The following is a 19,278-nucleotide window of genomic DNA, read 5'->3' as shown; positions in this document are numbered from 1 at the left end:
TGAATATGAGATATAAGGGAAACCCAACACACTTGGAACTTAGTAACTACTTTTGGAATTTTTGATAAAGTCTCAATCTCATGTTCCTCATCTGTATCATTAGCTAAATCTACTTCATTGAGTTATTGGAGGAATTATGTTGTAAAAGGACATTGTAAAAAGAAACTTGTTATCCAGATGTAAAGAATCATTAATACACTCACTGTCCTGATCCAGGATCTCCCATAGCTTCTGGATGACTTTATCTTCTTCCAGAAGGAATTCTTTTGCTTCTAACAGGCAGTATATAATGGCATGCAAGATCTTCTTAGTCCAATTAGGGATTAAGCTAATTTGAAGCTGAACTTCAGTCTTTGTGAGGGCTGGTCTATTTCCGGTTCACTCTTCTCTCAGGGTGCAGTGCTTTAGGGATCCCAAAGGAAAGCTATGGGTGTGTATGAGGGCTTCTCTTTGAGGACCCTGGATGCCTACTTTTGTCCCCTCCTCCTGTCATTCTCCTCACCCCTATAAGATTGCTGAAAGTACTGTTCAGCTTCTCAGCTTCTCAGCTGCAGCTTTCAGCCCAGTTTCTTAGCCTCCAAGTCACTACTTGCTAATTAGCAAACACTTCAAGTGGAAAAGCAGTGCCAAATATAAACTCTCAGCTTCCAGATCTTGGCCCTTCAAGTTCTGGCTGCTTTGATAATTTTCCAATGACTTAAAATAGATTTTTAAAATACTATCCCCCAGCTTTTCTAGTTGTTCTTGCGAGAGGCTTGATCTGCAGCTAACTAATTCGCCTGTATCAAAAATGGAAATCTGGGGTGCCTGGGTGGCTCAGTCGGTCCGACTTCGGCTCAGGTCATGATCTCACTTTTCGTGAGTTCGAGCCCCGCATTGGACTCTGTGCTGACAGCTCAGATCCTGCAGCTTGCTATGGATTCTGTGTCTCCCTCTCTCTCTGCACCTCCCCTGGTTGCACTCTGTCTCTCTCTCTCTCTCTCCCTCTCTCAAAATTAAACGTTAAAAAAAATATGGAAATCTAACCTGGGAGTAAATTATCTAACTTCTTTGAGCCTCGGTTTTTCTCATCTATAAAAGAAGATAATCTAAAGGAAAACATTTCTTAATTTGCATGGTACATAGATATAGTCTAGGTGGTCCCAAAGTACTTTATACTTTCCTCTTAAGGGGAAAAAAGGCATTTGAAATTGATATCATCAAATAGTTTGGCCCCATTCAGGAACTGCAACTCAACCAGGCTGCTAGTGGGAAGAGATACTCAGTGACATGTATGTAGTTGAAATAGTGACAACATCTCAACACTTCCAAGAAATTGTATTAAAAGATATAATAATATAACTGTAAGGTAACTGAAATATAGATGCATGTACATTCAAGGGGTGAAATTGTATCCTTCCAGATCCTCTCTCTATCAAAACTGACTCTGTGGATAGCTCTACTTGCCCCTTCAGCTGAAATCTCAGGTCCTGGCCTCGAATTTTCTTATCATTTTCAGTCCTTGGCTTCTAATTTCTCTCTTTCTTGTTCCTCTGTGCCCACTCACTAGGATGCCTCTGGCTCCTCCAGGGTTTGGGAATGGTGGTGGGGAGGAGAGGCAATGAATAGAAAGTTCTGTTTGGTTTGATACTGTCGTGAGTTGGCATCAGTGCTTTCTGTACTTGGTAAGTATTTAATGCTGACTCATTCTCTGTGGGTGTTTTGGAAGACCTTCCCACCTTCTTATTTCTTAGGAATCTCTGGATGTGGGTCAATCTACCTCTCTGACTGGGCTGTTGTATTCATCTCCCTCACTCTCTAGGAATCTAGTGGTTAACTCTATTGGGGTATCCCTTCACCCTTCCAGAAATTCCTCTGGACAGGGTCTAAAACCACCCCCTGGCCAAACTGCTCCAGAGTGGGAAATACTTGCTTGGGAGATACTCTGGGTATGAAAGACCTGTCCGAAGTATCAATCTCTCTTCGCTCAACTATCAGAGTAGTTATCTGGCCACAAGCCACCGGATTTCTCAGCACAAATCTACAGACTGCCCAGGCTTCAGACTGGAGGGATACATACCAAGCTGTCTAAGTGGTTCTGCGGAAGCACCCTTTCCTGAGACATGACATGGGTGGAGCTCAAAGCACATTGACAACAGTCCCCCTATATCCTATCAGAATTCTCTCTGCCTCTCCAACCTCTTTATAGTCTGGAAGTCATATGCTGGTTTCTAGACATCTCTCTCACAAATTTGTATTTTTCTTAGCATGGTCATGGATGTTCTCAAGATGCCTCAGTCTGGGAGAAGAAAAAGTGAGGTGCTGCCCTCAAGTGGACTTACAGGCAGAAATGCTAAGGAGTGGTTGGTGTGAAAGAACAAGAAAGGTGTGTTCAGAGCTCCCTGGAGATACATACATTCCAGGGCTCCCAGGCATAAAGGGTGGTGAGAACTGGAGGCTTATGTCAGCAGAGGAGGTCAAGAACTAGTGAATATGGATTATCATCTTTAAAATTTTTTTTAATGTTTATTTTTGAGAGAGAGAGAGAGAGACAGAGAGAGAGAGCAAGCAGGGGAGGGGCAGAGAGAGGGAGACACAGGATCTGAAGCAGGCTCCAGGCTCTGAGCTGTTAGCACAGAGCCCGACATAGGGATTGAACCCACCAACTGTGAGATCATGACCTGAACTGAAGTTGGAGGCTTAACCGACTGAGCCACCCAGGTGCCCCTGAATTATCTTTAATGTGACCCCATTTATACCCATAAGATTATGTATGTCTTGGAAAATGCAGGTTATGTACAAAAAAAGTACAGCAAAGAAAATAAAATTCAGCTGTAATCCACCACCCTGAGTCTATGTGTTTGTGTGTGTGTAGAATTGTTATAGTATATTGCTATAATACTTTTATGACATATCATGAACGCTTCCCTTATTTAATATTTTCCAAAACATATTTTTTTAAATGGCAACCTAGTATTCCACTTACTGTATGGCTACGCCATAATTTAAACAATTTAATTTTGGACTTTCAGGTAATAAGTTCTTTCTTATTATGTACAACTCCCTAACAAATTACTTGCATTCTAAGACTTAGTGCAAGGCTCTGATTATTTTCTTGTGATAAATTAACAGATGTGGAATTTACTGGGTAGTTTACATTCATATTCCTAATATGCATTACCCCATTTTCCTTCGGAAAAATTGTACTTGTTTAGCTCCCACTAGTAGTGTAGAAGGGTATCTGATAAAAGCCATTTTATATGAAAACCTTTGTTGGGTGAATATTATCCAGTATTGATGATCGGAATCAGGGCAGGACCGTGCTCTGCGCGCTGAGGGTTAGAAGGCTGCCCTGGCAGGAATCCATGAGAACCAGCCTCCTCAGTTCAGTGTCCCGAGGTCTAAGTTCCTACACACTCGTTTATCAAAGAGCTTTCTCAGATTTTGCAAACACACACCAAAGCAGATCCAAAGGCAGCTCCGCTAAGACACTGGAGGGGACCCTTTCCACCCCTCCCAGGCTCAATTTCTTCCCGGTCAAAAGGTGATACAATCCCTGCCCTGTCTGTCCTTCCAGGCTATCTTGGGACTCCAAAGAAATAAAAACGTGAAGGAGCGTAGTGCACTCGTATATTACTAAAAATAGAGTGCAAGGGAAGGGAGAGAGAAGTAGAGAGGCACTGCAAGGCTGGAGGCGGGAGGCTGACTCACTCAGAGCGCGCCCGGGCGGAGCGACTGGGAGGCGACTCCAGAGCAATTAAGGGGCTCCCGCGGGCCCTTCTCCGCTCCGGCCCCGCCCCCACAACAGACCACGCCCCAGCGACGGCCCCACCCCCGCGCCTGTCCCTCTCTCTCTGCAGACCCTTCCCCAGCGCCGGCCCCGCGCCCACTATAGACCCCCTCCCTCGGGCCAGCCCCGCCCCCACCTCATTCCTCTTCCCAGCTATGGCCCCGCCTTCGCCTCAGACTCCGCCCCCTCATCGGCTCCTCCCAACCACAGACCCCTCCCCCGTCAACCCCACACCCCAGTTACTAATCCCTCCCCTGGCGGGCTCCACCTCCGACCCCTCCCGGAAGCGCCGGCATAGCGTCCCCACATGGAGCGCGAGCCAAGAGCCTCCGAGGCCGCCCCGGAGGCGGCCGTGCTCTTCGCCTGGGTACGTGACTCCGCCCCCGGGCCGGGGCCGCTGGGACTGAGGGGCGCTGAAGGGATGGGAGCTGGAGGCCTCCGTGTGGGCTGTCGTGGGCTTGGTGGCTGAGGTCCCGGCCGGGCTCTGGGCTGGAGGACCCTGGGCTGGGGCCTGAGGAGGAGAGGGTCGGGAGGCAGGGGTCCTCACGGGTGACTTAGGGGCCTGCTGGCTGGTGGGGTCCGAACCCGAGGGGCTGCGGCGCCGGGGGAAGCATCTGCCTCCTGGGCAGAGCGTGTGGTTCCGCCAGCGCCCTCAGGCCGGGCTAGCGCCTGGAGAGACCGCGTGGAGGTATCGCCCCGTCCCGGAGCCATTGTAAGGCCACCTGTGCTCCTCACCCTCTCGTTGCCCGGAGGATGCCGGCCCCTTCCCAGCCCCGCCCCAGCCTGGCGAGAGCACCGTTTGCTGCGAGGCCTGCAGTATTTGGCCGTGCACATTTGCTGATATTCGTCTGTGACCGGATCTTGCCTGTGTTGGGGGCGTGGGTGTCTGCTTAATGTCAGTCTCTTTCGCTAGAAGCGTCACGAGGGGGATGTATTGTGCCTGTCTTGTTCACGGTGCCTAGCAGATATTTGGACGGATGAATGAATGAGACCCTTTTGTATGCCTATGTGCTGGTCTTTGGGGGAAAAACACAAAACTGAAAGACCCAGCTCTGGCGTTGAGGGAGCGGGATAACACCTAGATTACTGTTAAAACTACCATGTATTTGACTAGTCAAAAAAAGGTAATGATCAGCACCAGGCAGCACTTGTTGAGTGTAAGCCTGCATATACCGGCAGAAGGGAGATCGTGGGGCCTGAGGTTGGCTGGCTGGCTGAGTACTGTCTTTGGGGTGGCACTTGAGCCGGGGGTGGAGTTGGGGTTGAATGTGTGCCTGCGGTGGGTGCTGGTGCTGGCTTTTCCCAGGCGGGAGACTGGGGTCTGGGTGTCAGATAGGGCCTTGTCTACTGCTTGGAGGCCTGATGGCCTTCCCGCTGCATTATATGTGTGGAGGGGTGTGTTAGTTTGCTAGGGCTGTCATAGAAAAATACCAGAGACTGAGACGTCTTAAAAAATGGATTTTATTTTCTTGTAGTTCTGGAGGCCAGAAGTCCAAGAGCAAGGTGTCTGGCAAGTTTACTTTCTTCTGAGGCCTCCTTCTTTGGCTTGCAGATGGCCGCCTTCTTGCTGTGTCCTCATGTGGCTTTTTCTGTGTTTGAGAGCATCCCTGTGTCTCCTTCCTATATTGGATTAGAGCCATACCTTTATGACCTCGTTTAACCTTAATTATCTTTTAAAAGGCCCTATCCCCAGATACAGTCACCTTCTGAGGTACTGGAGTCTAGGGCTTCAACAAATTAATTTTAGGGGAACACAATTCCCCTAACAAGGGGAAATTTACCTCCTTGGGGTTTGTGTGTGTGTGTGTGTGTGTGTGTGTGTGTGTGTGTAGTATGTCTGGAGTGTTTGTAAGGAAGGGAAGCAAGTACGGCTAACATGTTGTATTGAATTTTTCTTTGTTTTGCTTTATCCTGGATTTTGGGCCTCTTGCTGTGTTTCAGAAATTGAGTGCCATAATTTGAGCCCCAAGTGCATGTGTCTCTCTCACTTTCTGTTCAACAGCTTGTAGTCCTGGTAATGGGGCAGCCACAGAGATCTCCGGCCTGATGGAGACATCCTGTGCATATGTACTCCACAGCATGCACATCTTTCATTTGATCTTTCCTAGGTAGGGCCTCATCAGATCATATATTCATTCACTATATTCATTCTAAAATATATATACACTTTCTCTGGGGCAGCATAGTTTCAGATGCATTTTCAGGGAAAATGGCAGTGAACAAAACAAAGTTCTTGCCCTCATTGAGTTTACTTTGCAGTAGGGGAGGTAGATAGTAAACAACTAAGCAAATGTAATGTCAGGGAGTTCTATGAAGAAAAAGCATAAAAAGGGAATAAAGTGATGGGGTGCTATTGTAGATACAGTCATACAGTTAGTGTCTTGCCAGGTAAGCTCTGGGCTGAATTTCACCAAAAATCCTTAGGGACGTGGTATAGCTTAGTGAAAGGAGGAGGGCATATCTGACTTCTTGCCTTCCCAGCTATGCAACTATGCAACTTAACCTCTCTTGAGACTTAGTTTCTTCATCTGTAAAATGAGAGCCATAAATGTCTGTCTCCTCTGTTATTGTGAGAACTAAGGGTGAATACTAAGTATTGAGGAAGCAGTCAGTAATTGGCAGCTAATACTGCCCCTGAGGGCCTCTTGGACCTGTGCCCTTCCATAGCTTGCTTTTTCAGCTTGGAGTCCTTGCAGCCCAGGATGGCTATGAAATAGACCATGAGGGGCAGGAGTTTGTATGTATGTATGTATTTTGGGTAGTTATTTTAAATTATTTTTCCTCATTAAAATATCTTAGAAAACAAATACATTTGGAAGGTTTTACTACTTATCTCTAGGAAGAACCAGCCAGGAGTAATTATAAGGAATTATGAGGACTTCTGAAATCTAAAGATTTTTCTGCAGGTCTATAATTCTTTATCTTCAAGTTTGAATACAAAAAACAAAACAAAACAAAACAAAAACCTCCAAAACTCAAACTGACCTGACATAATGCTATTTATAGTCTATGCGCAGTTAATGTATTTGTACCTTTTACTGCAGAAATAATACTATTTTGCTTATGGGGTGCTGCTCCTGGACCTTGCAGCAGTATATATGATTTGTATACAGTATTATTTTTTTTTAGTCTATAAAATCCTGAATCTGAAATACATCTGGCAGCAAGAGTTTTGGATTAGGGATTCTGGACTGTTTTTTCATAATAACAAAGATAGACATATTGCCCACCAAGGGGAAATCTGTTCCCTTACAGGAATCTCACCATGTGAATCTTAGAGTCTCAAAATATCGTACTTGGAAAGGCCCTTAGAGATCATTGCCAACCTCTTTCACTGTACAATGAAATAACAGTGAGGTGACCTGCTTGAGGGCACAAAGCCCTCAGCTAACTTTGATTAAAGAAGTCCTTGCCAGTTTTCTCAGCGAGGGCATGAGAAGGGACAAGTCCAGTGCATTTCCCACCCACTTGGCTGCTATTTCCTTTCCTTATTTCTTTTCTTAGCCTCCCTAGAGAATTGGCTTTTATCACAAGGAACTCCCATGCTGTCTCCCAGAGGCAACACATGTGGGCTGGGGCATTAGAAGGAGAAGGCGAGGAATATCTTTGGATAAATAGTGGATGCTAAGAGCTCCTCTCATGTGGAAATCGTCGTGTTCTGGGTATGGGGCCACTGTCTAAGTATGGGTTGCATATAGCAACCTCTTAAGAATGAGCTTATGAAATCTCATCTGTTAGAGGCTCTGGGAGGTATGTCAGGATGAGAAAGATAGGGACAGGTAAATGCACATTGACAGTTGTGTTTCCTGTACTCTTTCATCCTTGCCTTATTTATCCCTAGGGTGCAAATAGCTACGGGCAACTTGGCCTTGGCCACAAGGAAGATGTGCTTTTGCCCCAGCAACTGAATGACTTCTGTAAACCTGAATGTGTCAGGAGGATCACAGGAGGAGGGGGCCACTCTGCTATTGTCACAGGTAACATCCTTCTGGAGTAGATATTTCTTATTTAGACATTTCTCCCTAGCGTATTGTATTGCCATCTTTCATCCTTTTGTATTTTGCAGAGGAAAACATTTTTGTGAAAAAGCCAAGTTACCGGTAGAGAATTCTAGATTGTCAGAGCTGAAAGCCCTTCAGAGATCTAGGCTCTCCACCCCCATTTATACAAATGAGGCTTGGAGAGGAAAACCAGTTGCTTAAGGTTACAAGACAAATTAATGGCGGAGTTGCAACATATACCACATTTCATACAATATATTGCCATTTAACTTTCACATGTTAGAGTTAGAAGTCTTTGCAGTTAGAGTGAATATTCCTTGAGAGCAAGAACTTTGTATTTTCTTTAATTTCCTTCATAGTACCTATGATAGTACTTAATGAGTACTCCAGGTGCCATGATATTGGAAAGGATGCTGTATTGAATCCTGATTAAGAACATGAGTTCTGGAATCAACTGCCTGGGTTCAAATCCTGGTTCTGTTATTAGCTATGTGGCCTTGGGCAAATTAATTTCTCTGTGCCACTTTCCCCTCTGTTACATGGGGATAATAATGATGAATGAAGCGAATCAGTGAACTACAGGGCTGCATTATGACTTTCATGGGTCCTTGGCACTCTTGCCTTTGTGGACTCCTTCTTCCATAAAGAAATATTAAGAACTATATTTTACGACAGCTTTGATATAAAGATTAGTATAATCCAGGCTAGATTTAGCATTGTATATTCATTATTATTGCATTTATTTATTTTTTATTTTAGAAGAATATAAGATTAAAACATTTTTGTGGGCCTCTGAAAGTATCGTGGGCCCTAGGCATTCTGCCTAAAGGATAAATGGGCCCCACAGATAAAGCTCTTACAAGAATACCTGGCATATTATAAGTTCTAAATAAATGTTGGCTTTTCTTATTATAGTAGATGCTCTATTTGGTGATTGGCCACTGCTCTAGGACTTGGAGTTTTCATATAGATGCTAGACTTGAGCCCCTTCACCCTATGCCATTTGGGCCAGTGCACATTAACGTACATGGCTTATTAACGCGGGTGGGAAAAAATTTATTGGGTTTGTGACTGCAGCTAATTAGTAAAATCCTTTTACTCACTTTGACAGTTGTAATTTCCCCCGTGCACACCATCACCAAAGCTTTTGCTTTCTGCAGATGAAGGAGGCCTTTTTGTTTGTGGCCTGAACAAAGATGGGCAATTGGGGCTTGGTCACACAGAAGATGTTCTGTATTTTACCACCTGCAGATCCCTCCTTGGCTGTCCTGTCCAACAGGTGGCCTGCGGCTGGGATTTTACCATTATTCTCACAGGTGAGTTCACTCATGGGTAAATCTTTATCACCACAAAGGCATTGGGTGAGAAGAACTCGCTGGTGGTGATACTGATTAAGTGAAAGTCTCTTTATGTGTAAACACACATACAAATTTCTCTTTGGTTGTTGAGGAAAGTTGTGGGTGCCTTTGGCAAGGAGACTTTAAACAGCAAAATTTTGGGCTGGAAAACTTTTACTAGAGACTAGGGAAGAGACTAGATCACCTTTGGTGGCTACTTCCTGTCCCAGAAATTCATGATAGCTGTGTGCCTGGGCTAGCTGGCCATTAGTACCAGTGAAGGGTTACTCATGGGGAAATGTGGTGGGGAAGCAGGAGGAAATCAGCGGTCACACAACAGTGATGGCAGCTTTTCCCCACTGAAGGATTTAAAAAAAAAAAAAAAAATGGTTGGGCACAACTCTTTGCTCTCTGCAAAGCCGGATAGCAGAATAGGGTGTAGAGGGATATGGCCAAAGGGTAATAGGATAATGCTCTTGGGAGCAGCTAGCAATAGTTACTTTTTGTCAGCTGACTTCTCCCTGGAAGTAGTTTTGCCCTGTCTAGCTTGCCATTCTGGATGGAGAAGACCATGTATAGTTTCTGACTAGACTCCCTCTTTGACACAGTCATCTGGCAAGGGCATTTTCTGACCAAATCCTCCCCACCCCACCCTTGTGGATTCTTATGTGCACAGCTCAGATCCCAAACTTCCACACATAGCTTCAATTACTGTTCCCTACCTATCCCTGTTGTTGCCTTGTCTTTTATTCTCCACATTCTCCATACTTTTCTTTCTAGAAATACCAAGCAGAATGTTGTTCTCTCTCTGGAACAGTCCCTTTTTCTGATGACTCACATCCTTTCTTCAAAACCCTGCTCAGGCATCAGCATCTCTCTTTTGCAGAGGGATTCTGTAATAGGTGCTGAATTTGGTACTAATAACCCTGAATAGTAGCCATCATTTCTGAAGTGCTTTTTGTGGACCATGTTGGGGTTGTAGGGAGTCTGTGAATAACACTCTATTTCCTGCTCACTTTTGGAACCAATTGTGAGAAAGGTGGAGAGCAGTCAGATAGCTGGAGATCACACTGTTGGCTTTTCACTGACAAAGGCTATGTTGGAGAACAGGGTTAATGGTCAGGCCAAGTGCTTCTGCTAATGCTCCTCTGATCCAGAGTTATTCTGCAAACAGTAGGTTATCTCTGTAGGGGAAACACTTACTGTGCATCAGTCTAGAGTACCTGAGAGGAAGGTGCCAAGCCACACATGCTGTTCCTTCTCCCAAACTTATCAGTTGGTTAAGTTACCCCTTTTCTCCTGGAAAGCAGGGAGCATACGAAGGGGCAGGGAGAGAGGCCTGGAGTGTTAAAATAATGAAAATTATGTCACATGGAAACATGAAAAGTGGGGCGTGGGGCATCAGTATCCCATCCCAGCCTCAGGCTAATGTTCTATAACAGATAAGCTGCCATTAATTAGGTAGTGTGATAGAGAATCTGTAAAATGCTTAGCCCAGTGCCTAGTGTTTTTATTCCTAGAGGAACAATAAAAGCAGGGACTGTGGTTTGAATGTGCTAAAGTGTAAGCCCCTCTTCCTCCTCTCATTCCCTTTGCTCCTCCCATCCTTCAACATTTACTCACTGGTCAAAGATACCTTACTTCTGAGGTTATGATTTAAATATTTGAATTTTGCAGAAAATGGTCAAGTTCTGTCATGTGGATCCAACTCCTTCGGCCAGTTAGGAGTTCCTCATGGCCCTCGAAGATGTGTGGTTCCCCAGGCCATTGAGGTAAGGATGGCACCTCATATATAGCTGACCCACGTACTGTTGAAGCGTGTCCCTCCCCAGACTAAGAGACTGGCTGGATCCCTGAAAAGCCATGGGCCACTTAGAATTTAAGTTGAAAAACTTAGGTTCTTCTGGGAAGGATTAGGTTGGGGGGATGGAAGCTGTTAGTGAAAAACCTCTGTTAGTCCTCATACACATTATGAATGTTTGTGAAATAAAACAATGAAGGTAATATATGTCATAAAGGCATATTAATGACATTTCACAATACTAAAACTAGTAATAATGGGAACTATGTTAGAAACAGGTCCTGATAGGAGCGACTTACCTAAAGACCCAAAGCTTGGCAAATAGTATATAGGCCAGTAGCGCCCAGTAAAAATATGGTGTGAGTCACATACGTAACTTAAAATTTTTAGTAGCACTATTCAAAGAGTAAAGAGAAACAAATGGAATTAATTTTTTAAAATAACAGCTTTATTGAGATGTAATTTACATGCCATAGAATTTACCCTTTAAAAATGTATAATTCAGTGGTTTTTAGTAGATTCACAGAGATGTGCAGCCATCAGCATTATCTAATTTTAGAACATTTTCATCACCAAGAAAGAAACTGTGTACCCAATGGCAATTACTTCCCATTCTGCCCTCCCCCAGCCCCTGGCAACCACTAATCTGTCTCTGTGGATTTGCTATTCTGGGCATTTCATATAAATGGAATCATACAATATGTGGCTTTTTGTATCTGGCTTCTCTCATTTCATATGATGTTTCAAGTTTCATTCATATTGTGGCATGTAGGTGAAATTAATTTTAATAAATCCAGTGTATTCAATGGATTATTTCATTTTATATGTCACTAATGTAAAAATTTCCTAATGAGATACTTTATGTTCTCCATTTTTTTTAAGATTATTTATTTTGAGAGAGAGAGTGTGTATGTGTACATGCTAGTGGGAGAGCGGCAGAAAGAGAGGGAGAATCTTAAGCATGCTCTGTCCTATCCGCATGGAACCTGATGCAGGCTTGATTCCATGAACTGTGAGAACATGATCGGAGCTGAGATCAAGAGTTGGACGCTCAACCAACTGAGCCACCCAGACGCCCCTATATTCTCTACTTTATACTAAGTTGAACTCTGGTGTGCATGTTGTACTGTGAGTGATCTCAGTTCATACCTACTCACATTTTGGCTCTTTAGTACCTGCATGTAGCTAGTGGCTTCATAGTGGACAGCACAGGACTAGACAGGACTCCTGGCCCTAGTTCAGAGCCCTTTCCTCTGCATCATATTTAAAATGTACACATTTTTGTGACATTTGGTAAGTAGTCACAAGAGGGCTATGGAATTTTGAAAGAAATATGCTGGGATCTAAAATGAGTTCACCACCTAAGCTGCTCACGTCTAGCTAATTTTCTTGAACTCTGACTCAGAGTGGGAGATCTGTTTTCACTGGAGAGAGCTTGGTCAGCTCCTGTCATGTTGCTGAATTACAATTGCTGGTCTGTGGGATAGTATTTGAGGTCATGATCTCCACCGTGTTGTAGTGTGTTTGGGCTGCTGTAACAAAAATACCATAGATTGAATGGCTTAAGCAACAAACATTTATTTTTCACATTTCTGGAGGCTGAGAAGTACAAGATTGGGGTATCGGCAGATTTGGTGTCTAGTGAGGACCCAGTTCCTTGTTCATAAACACTTATTTCGCTGGACAGAGTTGCCCTCTGGGGCCTTTCTTATAAGGGCATTTATCCCATTCATGAGGGCTCCATTCTCATGACCTAATTAATAACCTCCAGAAGACCCCATTTGCAAATACTATCACATTGGGTAATAGGTTTCAATATATGAATTTCAGGGGCACGGAAACATTGAGTATGTAGCACATGATATACACAGAAATCTAGACTCTATAGTCACTGTTGTAGGAAGTGTTACAGTTGCCAATTACAAATAGATGGTTTTTTTAAGAACCTATATACATTGTAATTAATTTAGCTTAGGTCACATGATTAAAGAAGACAGAGGAAAACAATGGTTAAAATACGTTGGATGACAGAATCAGGAGGTGAAAACATTTGGGATACATCAAGGCTGTATCCTCTTGAACAATGGGAGGAATGTGGCAAAGTGAAATATAGTAGAAATTCATTCATTTATTTAATAGCAACTATTGGGTATATAGGTGCTGGGTTTAGGCAGTGGGGACAAAGGTGAGGGTCTTAGTATTTGAGGTCTTAGAATTTAGTGGTACATGTTAGCATTTGAGAGTCTTAGAGTTTAGTGGTACATATTAGATATAGAGACACCTAAATGTTAAACTATGGTAGATGCAGGTGTAGCCTCAAAGGAGGGAATATTTTAAGTCTTTCTAGGGGGAGGTGGAGTGAGAACAGGCTTATGCAGAGTCTTGAAAGTTGAGTAGAAATTTACCTGACTTGAGATAGGATGCATAGAATAGATACAAAAGAAGAGCATTCCAGACAGAAGGAACTGTGTAAGCAAGGGTGTAGAAGCATGAAATATCAGGGTTTGAGATACTGCAAGCAGTTTAGTATGACTAGAATATAAGGAAGTGGTAGAAATTCTATTGGGGAGGGGACAGTCAGGGAGGTGGTGCATGGCAAACGGTAAGAACAGTGTGTTAGGTCGGGCCTGAAGGGGTAGTGAAGAGGAAGATTATTCAGGACACTCTTACTAATAATCCAGACAAGAGGTGATCCTGGTCCAAACTAAAGCCATGGCAGTGGGGATGGAGAGGAAGGAATGGAGGTGAGTTGAAGCGATTGAAGAGATTGAATCTACATGTAAAGCCCTTTAGTTGTTGTTGTTTTAAAGAGAAAATACTTAAAGGACAATATGTTCAAGTTGTAGTAGTAGTAAGAATTGATCTTCCCCAAAGCTAATGTGGTTGTGGGTTGTATTAACAGAAATATAGTCTCTAAAAGAAGGGAAGCCAGAGTCCTGTCCTTTTTTGTGCTAATCAGACTGCATATGGGATGTTGTATTCTGTTGATTTAGTGCTTAGGTCCTGGGCATAAAGGTGAATAAGACTTAGATCCTGCCATCGAGAGTCCTAAAGTTTAGGAAGGCCATGTGGATCTGTAAATAAACACATGTAGTAAAGCTGCACATGGGTCATGGTTGATGCATATACAACCCCCCCCCCCCCCGCCCCGCTTTTTTTTGACAGAGAAAGAGAGAGAGGGAGCGTGCACATGCACACACACACATGCACGCATGCCCAGGGGAGGGGCAGGGAGAGAGAGAGTCTTAAGCAGGCTCCATGCCCAGTATGGAGCCTGACATGGGGCTCGATCTCATGACCATGAGATCATGACCTGAGCCAAAGTCAAGAGTTGGATGCTTAACTGACTGAGCCACACAGGTGCTCCTATACAGTCTCTTTTAAAAGAGGGAGATTGAGTAACCAGAGCACATTTAGAGGAGAGAAACCAAGAAGGGAATGGAATTTGAAACCAGGGGATCACTGATGGAATTGGGGATGTTTGGCCAAAAGAAGAGATATGTATTAGTTATCTATTACAGTGGCATAAATTACTCTAAATTTAGCAACTTTAAACAACAGGTATTTACTATCTTAGTTTCTGAGGTTCAGAAATCTGGGCACAGCTTAGCTGGTCTCATGAGGTTGCAACTCATGAGGTTCAGTGCCTTTCTATGGGGTTGTTCAGACATGGCATCTGGCTTCCTCCAGGAGTGATTTGAGAGTGAGGCCAAGCAGGAAGACTCAGTGCCTTTTATCACCTAGTCTCTAAGCCACTCATCACTTCTTTATTCTTTTCACTAGAAGCAAGTTGCTTAGTCCAGACCACATTCAGCAAGAGGGGAATTAAACTCCAGCTCCACATCTTGAAGGGATGGGTCTCAAAGAATTTGAAGACTTAGTTTTAAAGTCACCACAAGATATCTCAGAGAGGACATGACAGTGGTCTTCATGTCTTTGGAAAGCATTGTGAAAAGCTGTAGGCAGATGTTTGGCTCCACCTAAGGAGATAAATGGAACTGCACAAAGATGGAATAGGCACCTGGGGAAGTAGTGAGGCTGTGCCAGAGGAAGTAGGTGCTTGGCAGGGGTTGGATGATGATTTGTGGGGGGTTGTGGAAGGGATCTGGCATTGAATAGAGATTGGACTAAATCAAAGGTCGTCCAGCTAGAACCCTTGGTAAATAAATCTTCATTGGAATGTAGCCATGCCCATTCATTCATGTATTGTCTGTGGCTGCTTGTATGCTACAATGGCAGAGTAGAGTACTATGACATAAACCATATGGCCTGCAAAGTCTAAAGTATTTACTATCTGGTCTTTATTGGAAACATTTGCCAACTCCTGGACTGGATGACTTTGAAGGTCCCTTGCGGCCCTGAGACACATTGTGATATATTATTTTTAAGAGATTTTTCCTTTTAGGGATACATACAGAAGTATGGAGGGATGGAAATGTTGGGAGTTGGGGACTCTAAACCAATCAGACATGTAATGAGGGCTGTGCTGCATTGTGTCAGGGCATGAATTCCAAAGCATTTTGCAGATGGGTGATTCTAAGACCTCAGCCCTTTTCTTTGTTTTCACAGCTCCTGAAAGAGAAGGTTGTTTGCATTGCTGCTGGACTGAGGCATGCTTTAGCTGCTACAGGTGATCATTTTGCTTTTATTTTCAAAATAGGGACATCACTAGGAGAAGCAGCGCTTTACAGCAAACAAACTTTAAGGAGTAATTCAGAATGTCCTGCTGTGCTGCATTTCTGATTAAAAGGAGAGGACATAAGGCCAAAGTCATGTGGGAAATCTTTAGCAGGTAGGGTGGAAAGAAATGAAGTTTTCTAGCTCTTTATTATGTTCTAGGCATGATGCTAGGTTCTCTTGATTTAATTAATACCTTATTTAATCCTCACAACCCTGCAGTGATGTGAGTTACATTTTTACATGTGAGGAAACTGAGGTCCGAAGAGGCTGAAGTGCTTGTCTAAGGTTACACAGGGGGTAAGGTAGTAAAAGGTAGAGCTGGGAACAGAATCTGAGGTGGTGTAGTTTCCAAGGCCCACATTCTTTGCTGTGAACTCCACTGCTTGCCTAGTGCATTTTAATGTTTATTAGTTTAAAAGCTTCAAATGAGCTTGTCTCCTGTACTGTGAGAGGGTGGTGAGGGACGTAGGGCTGACAGTGTGTGTGAGGTTTGAAGGTGGCAAGTGGAGAGAGGTGGTCATCTGCAGAAGAGCAGTGGCCCTTTTTTCTTCCCCAGGCCCATTTTTCTGCTCCCACTCTTGTGGGGTGAAGTGCAGCCCTAACTGGCTGTGGCAGCTGAGGCTCAAGTGTGGATGCATCCAGTCGTGGCCTGGGGAAGGTGGAGGAGGGGAGGAAGAGTCTGGTGCAGCGCTGTACTGGTGTCGTCTGGGGCTTAATGTTGCTCATATGGTAAAATTTTTCTTAACCCTATTATTTTGAGATATTTGCAGATTTACATGCAGTTGTAAGAAATAAAATACATCTCATGCACTATTTTCCCAGTTTCTCCCAATGGTAACATTTTGTGAAACTGTAGTGCAACAGCCCGGCCAGCCTTGATACGGTCAGGACACAAACAGTTCATTGCCACAGCCATCCTGCCTGTGGCCCTTTTATAATACCCATTGTTATACACCCTTTTATATGGCTTTTATACACTTTTATGCGTCTATTATACATCCACTTTCTACTTACCCTCACCCCTTCTTAGCTCCTGGCAAGAACATTATATAAATGATATCATACAATATATAATTCTTTAGGGTTGGCTATTTTTGCTCAGCATGATTCCCTGGAGAGTCATCCAAGTTGTGAGTATCAATAATTTGTTCCTTTTTATTGCTAAGTAGTAGTATATTATGGTATAGATGTACCACTGAATTAGTCATCTCAGGCTGCCATAACGATATACCACAGACTGGGTGGCTTAAACAACAGGAATTTTCTCACAGTTACAGAGGCTACAAGTCTGCGATCCAGATGCCATGAGGGTTGGTCTCTGGTGAGGCCTCTCTTCCTGACTTGTAGATGGCTGCCTTCTTGCTATGTCCTTACAGGACATTTCCTCTGTGCGCTCATGCAGAGAGGGAGACGTCTGGTGTCTCTTCTTCTTCGTAAAGACACTAGTTCTGTCAGATTAAGGCCTCACTCTTATGACCCATTTAACCTTTATTACCTTCTTACGGACTGCTCCAAATACAGTCACACTGTAGATTAGGGCCTCAACATATGAATTTTTGGGGGCACAACTTAGTCCACAACAACACAGTTTCTTTCACCATTCACCCATTGAGGGACATCTGGTTGTTTCTAGGTTCTGGCTATTAAGTATAAAGCTATAAACATTGTGGGCAAGTTTTTATGCAAACATAAATTTTCATTTCTCTGGATAAATGCCCAGGAGTGTGATTGCTGAATTGTATGGTAGTGATTACATCTTATAAGCAGCTTCTCCTCTTAGAAATTAGTGGGACTGGAGAATGGCCTATTAATGGTTTAATTCCCCCTTTCCTACCAACTTTCTGTGATTGCTAGTCTTACGTATACATTTCTGTCCAGGTACAAAGCAGTACGGTTTCCATTATGCGTTTGATTAACTTAATTGTAAGTCCTCCTCTCCCATTTAATCTGTAAATATTTCTGCAGGCATCTCTAAATGATAAGGACTCTATCGAAAACATTAACAAAATACCATCATCATACCTACAAGAAAACTAACAATAAATCTGTAATTTGATCAAGTATCCAGCGTTTACATTTTCTTTTTTTTTTTTTTTTTTTTAAATTTTTTTTTCAACGTTTTTTATTTATTTTTGGGACAGAGAGAGACAGAGCATGAACGGGGGAGGGGCAGAGAGAGAGGGAGACACAGAATCGGAAACAGGCTCCAGGCTCCGAGCCATCAGCCCAGAGCCTGACGCGGGGCTCGAACTCACGGACCGCGAGATCGTGACCTGGCTGAAGTCGGACGCTCAACCGACTGCGCCACCCAGGCGCCCCGCGTTTACATTTTCTTGACTGTCTCAAAAATATATATTTTTTAAGTTTGTTTAAATCAGGGTTTGAATTATGTCTCTACACTGCAGTTGGTGGATATGTATGTCAGGTATCTCTTTTAAAAAATATATATTTATTCCTCTTAATTTTTTTATTATGATAAAATATACATAACACAATTTACTGTCTTAGCCATTTTAAATGTACGGTTGAGTGATGTTAAGTACATTCACGTTACTGTGCAGCCGTTACCACCGTGTATCTCCAGAACTTTTTTATCTTATGAAACTGAAATGATATCCACTAAACAATAACTCTCCATCCCCCCTTTCCCCCAGCCCCTGGCAACCACCATTCTACTTTCTGACCCTGTGATTTTGACCACTCATACAGGTACCTCACATAAGTGGAATTGTATAGTATTTGTCTTTTTGTGGCTCATTTCACTTAGCATAATGTCCTCGAGGTCTGTCTATTTTGTAGCATGTGTCAGAATTTTCTCCCTTTTTAAGGCTGAATAATATTCCATTACTTGGATATGTCACATTTTGCTTATCCATTCACCAGTTGACAGACGCTTGTGTTGCTGCCATGTTTTAGCTATTGTGAATACACCTGCTATGAATGTGGGTGTACAAATATCACGTTGAGATCCTGCTTTTGGTCCTTTAGGATATATACCCAGAAGTAGAATTGCTGGATCATATAGTAATACTATTTTCATTTTTTTGAGGAACTGCCATACCCTTTTCCACAATGGCCATACCGTTTTAATTTCTGCCAGTAGCACACAAGGGTTCCAAATAACTTCACATCCTTGGCAACATTTGTTACTTTGTTGTTTTTTTTTTTTTTAAATAGTAGTCATCCTAATGAATGTGAAATGGTACCTCATGGTGGTTTTGTTTTGCATTTCTCTTATAATTAGTGATGTTGAGCATCTTTTCATATCTGCATTTCACCATTTGTATATTTTCTTTGGAGAAATGTCTATTCGAGTCCTTTGCTCATTTTTGGAATCAGGTTTTTGTTGTTGAGGGTTTTTTTTGGTTGTTTTTTTTTTTTTTTTTTTTTTTTTTTTTTTAAGTAGGCTTCATGCCCAGTGTGGAGCCCAATGCAGGGCTTGAACTCATGACCTGAGATCAAGACCTGAGCTGAGCTCAAGAGTCAGACGCTTAACGGACTAAGCCACCCAGGTGCCCCTGTTGTTGTTGAGTTTTAAGAGTTCTGTATATATTCTGATTATTAATTCTATATCAGATATCTCAAGATTCATTTTGCTCCCTTTTTTACCCTTTTGCAATTTATTTGTGGAAGAGATGGTAAATTTTGTATTCAAAAATTGTGTTTTTTTTAATGTTTATTTATTTTGAG

General features: G+C 43.1%; 1 protein-coding gene across 1 annotated transcript in view; it reads left to right on the top strand.

Annotated features, from left to right (window-relative positions):
* The first annotated feature begins 4,062 nt into the window (after positions 1 to 4,062).
* SERGEF (secretion regulating guanine nucleotide exchange factor) overlaps positions 4,063 to 19,278 on the top strand; it is a 235,063-nt gene continuing 219,847 nt past the window's right edge. The window contains 5 exon segments of the mRNA XM_042904399.1: positions 4,063 to 4,136; positions 7,611 to 7,746; positions 8,931 to 9,086; positions 10,785 to 10,879; positions 15,478 to 15,538. Coding sequence (XP_042760333.1) covers positions 4,077 to 4,136; positions 7,611 to 7,746; positions 8,931 to 9,086; positions 10,785 to 10,879; positions 15,478 to 15,538 — 508 coding nt within the window. The 5' untranslated portion in view covers positions 4,063 to 4,076.

The sequence above is a fragment of the Panthera leo genome, chromosome D1, assembly GCF_018350215.1.
Source record: "Panthera leo isolate Ple1 chromosome D1, P.leo_Ple1_pat1.1, whole genome shotgun sequence".
Taxonomy (NCBI): Eukaryota; Metazoa; Chordata; class Mammalia; order Carnivora; family Felidae; genus Panthera; species Panthera leo.
This window is presented reverse-complemented; position numbering and strand designations above follow the sequence as displayed.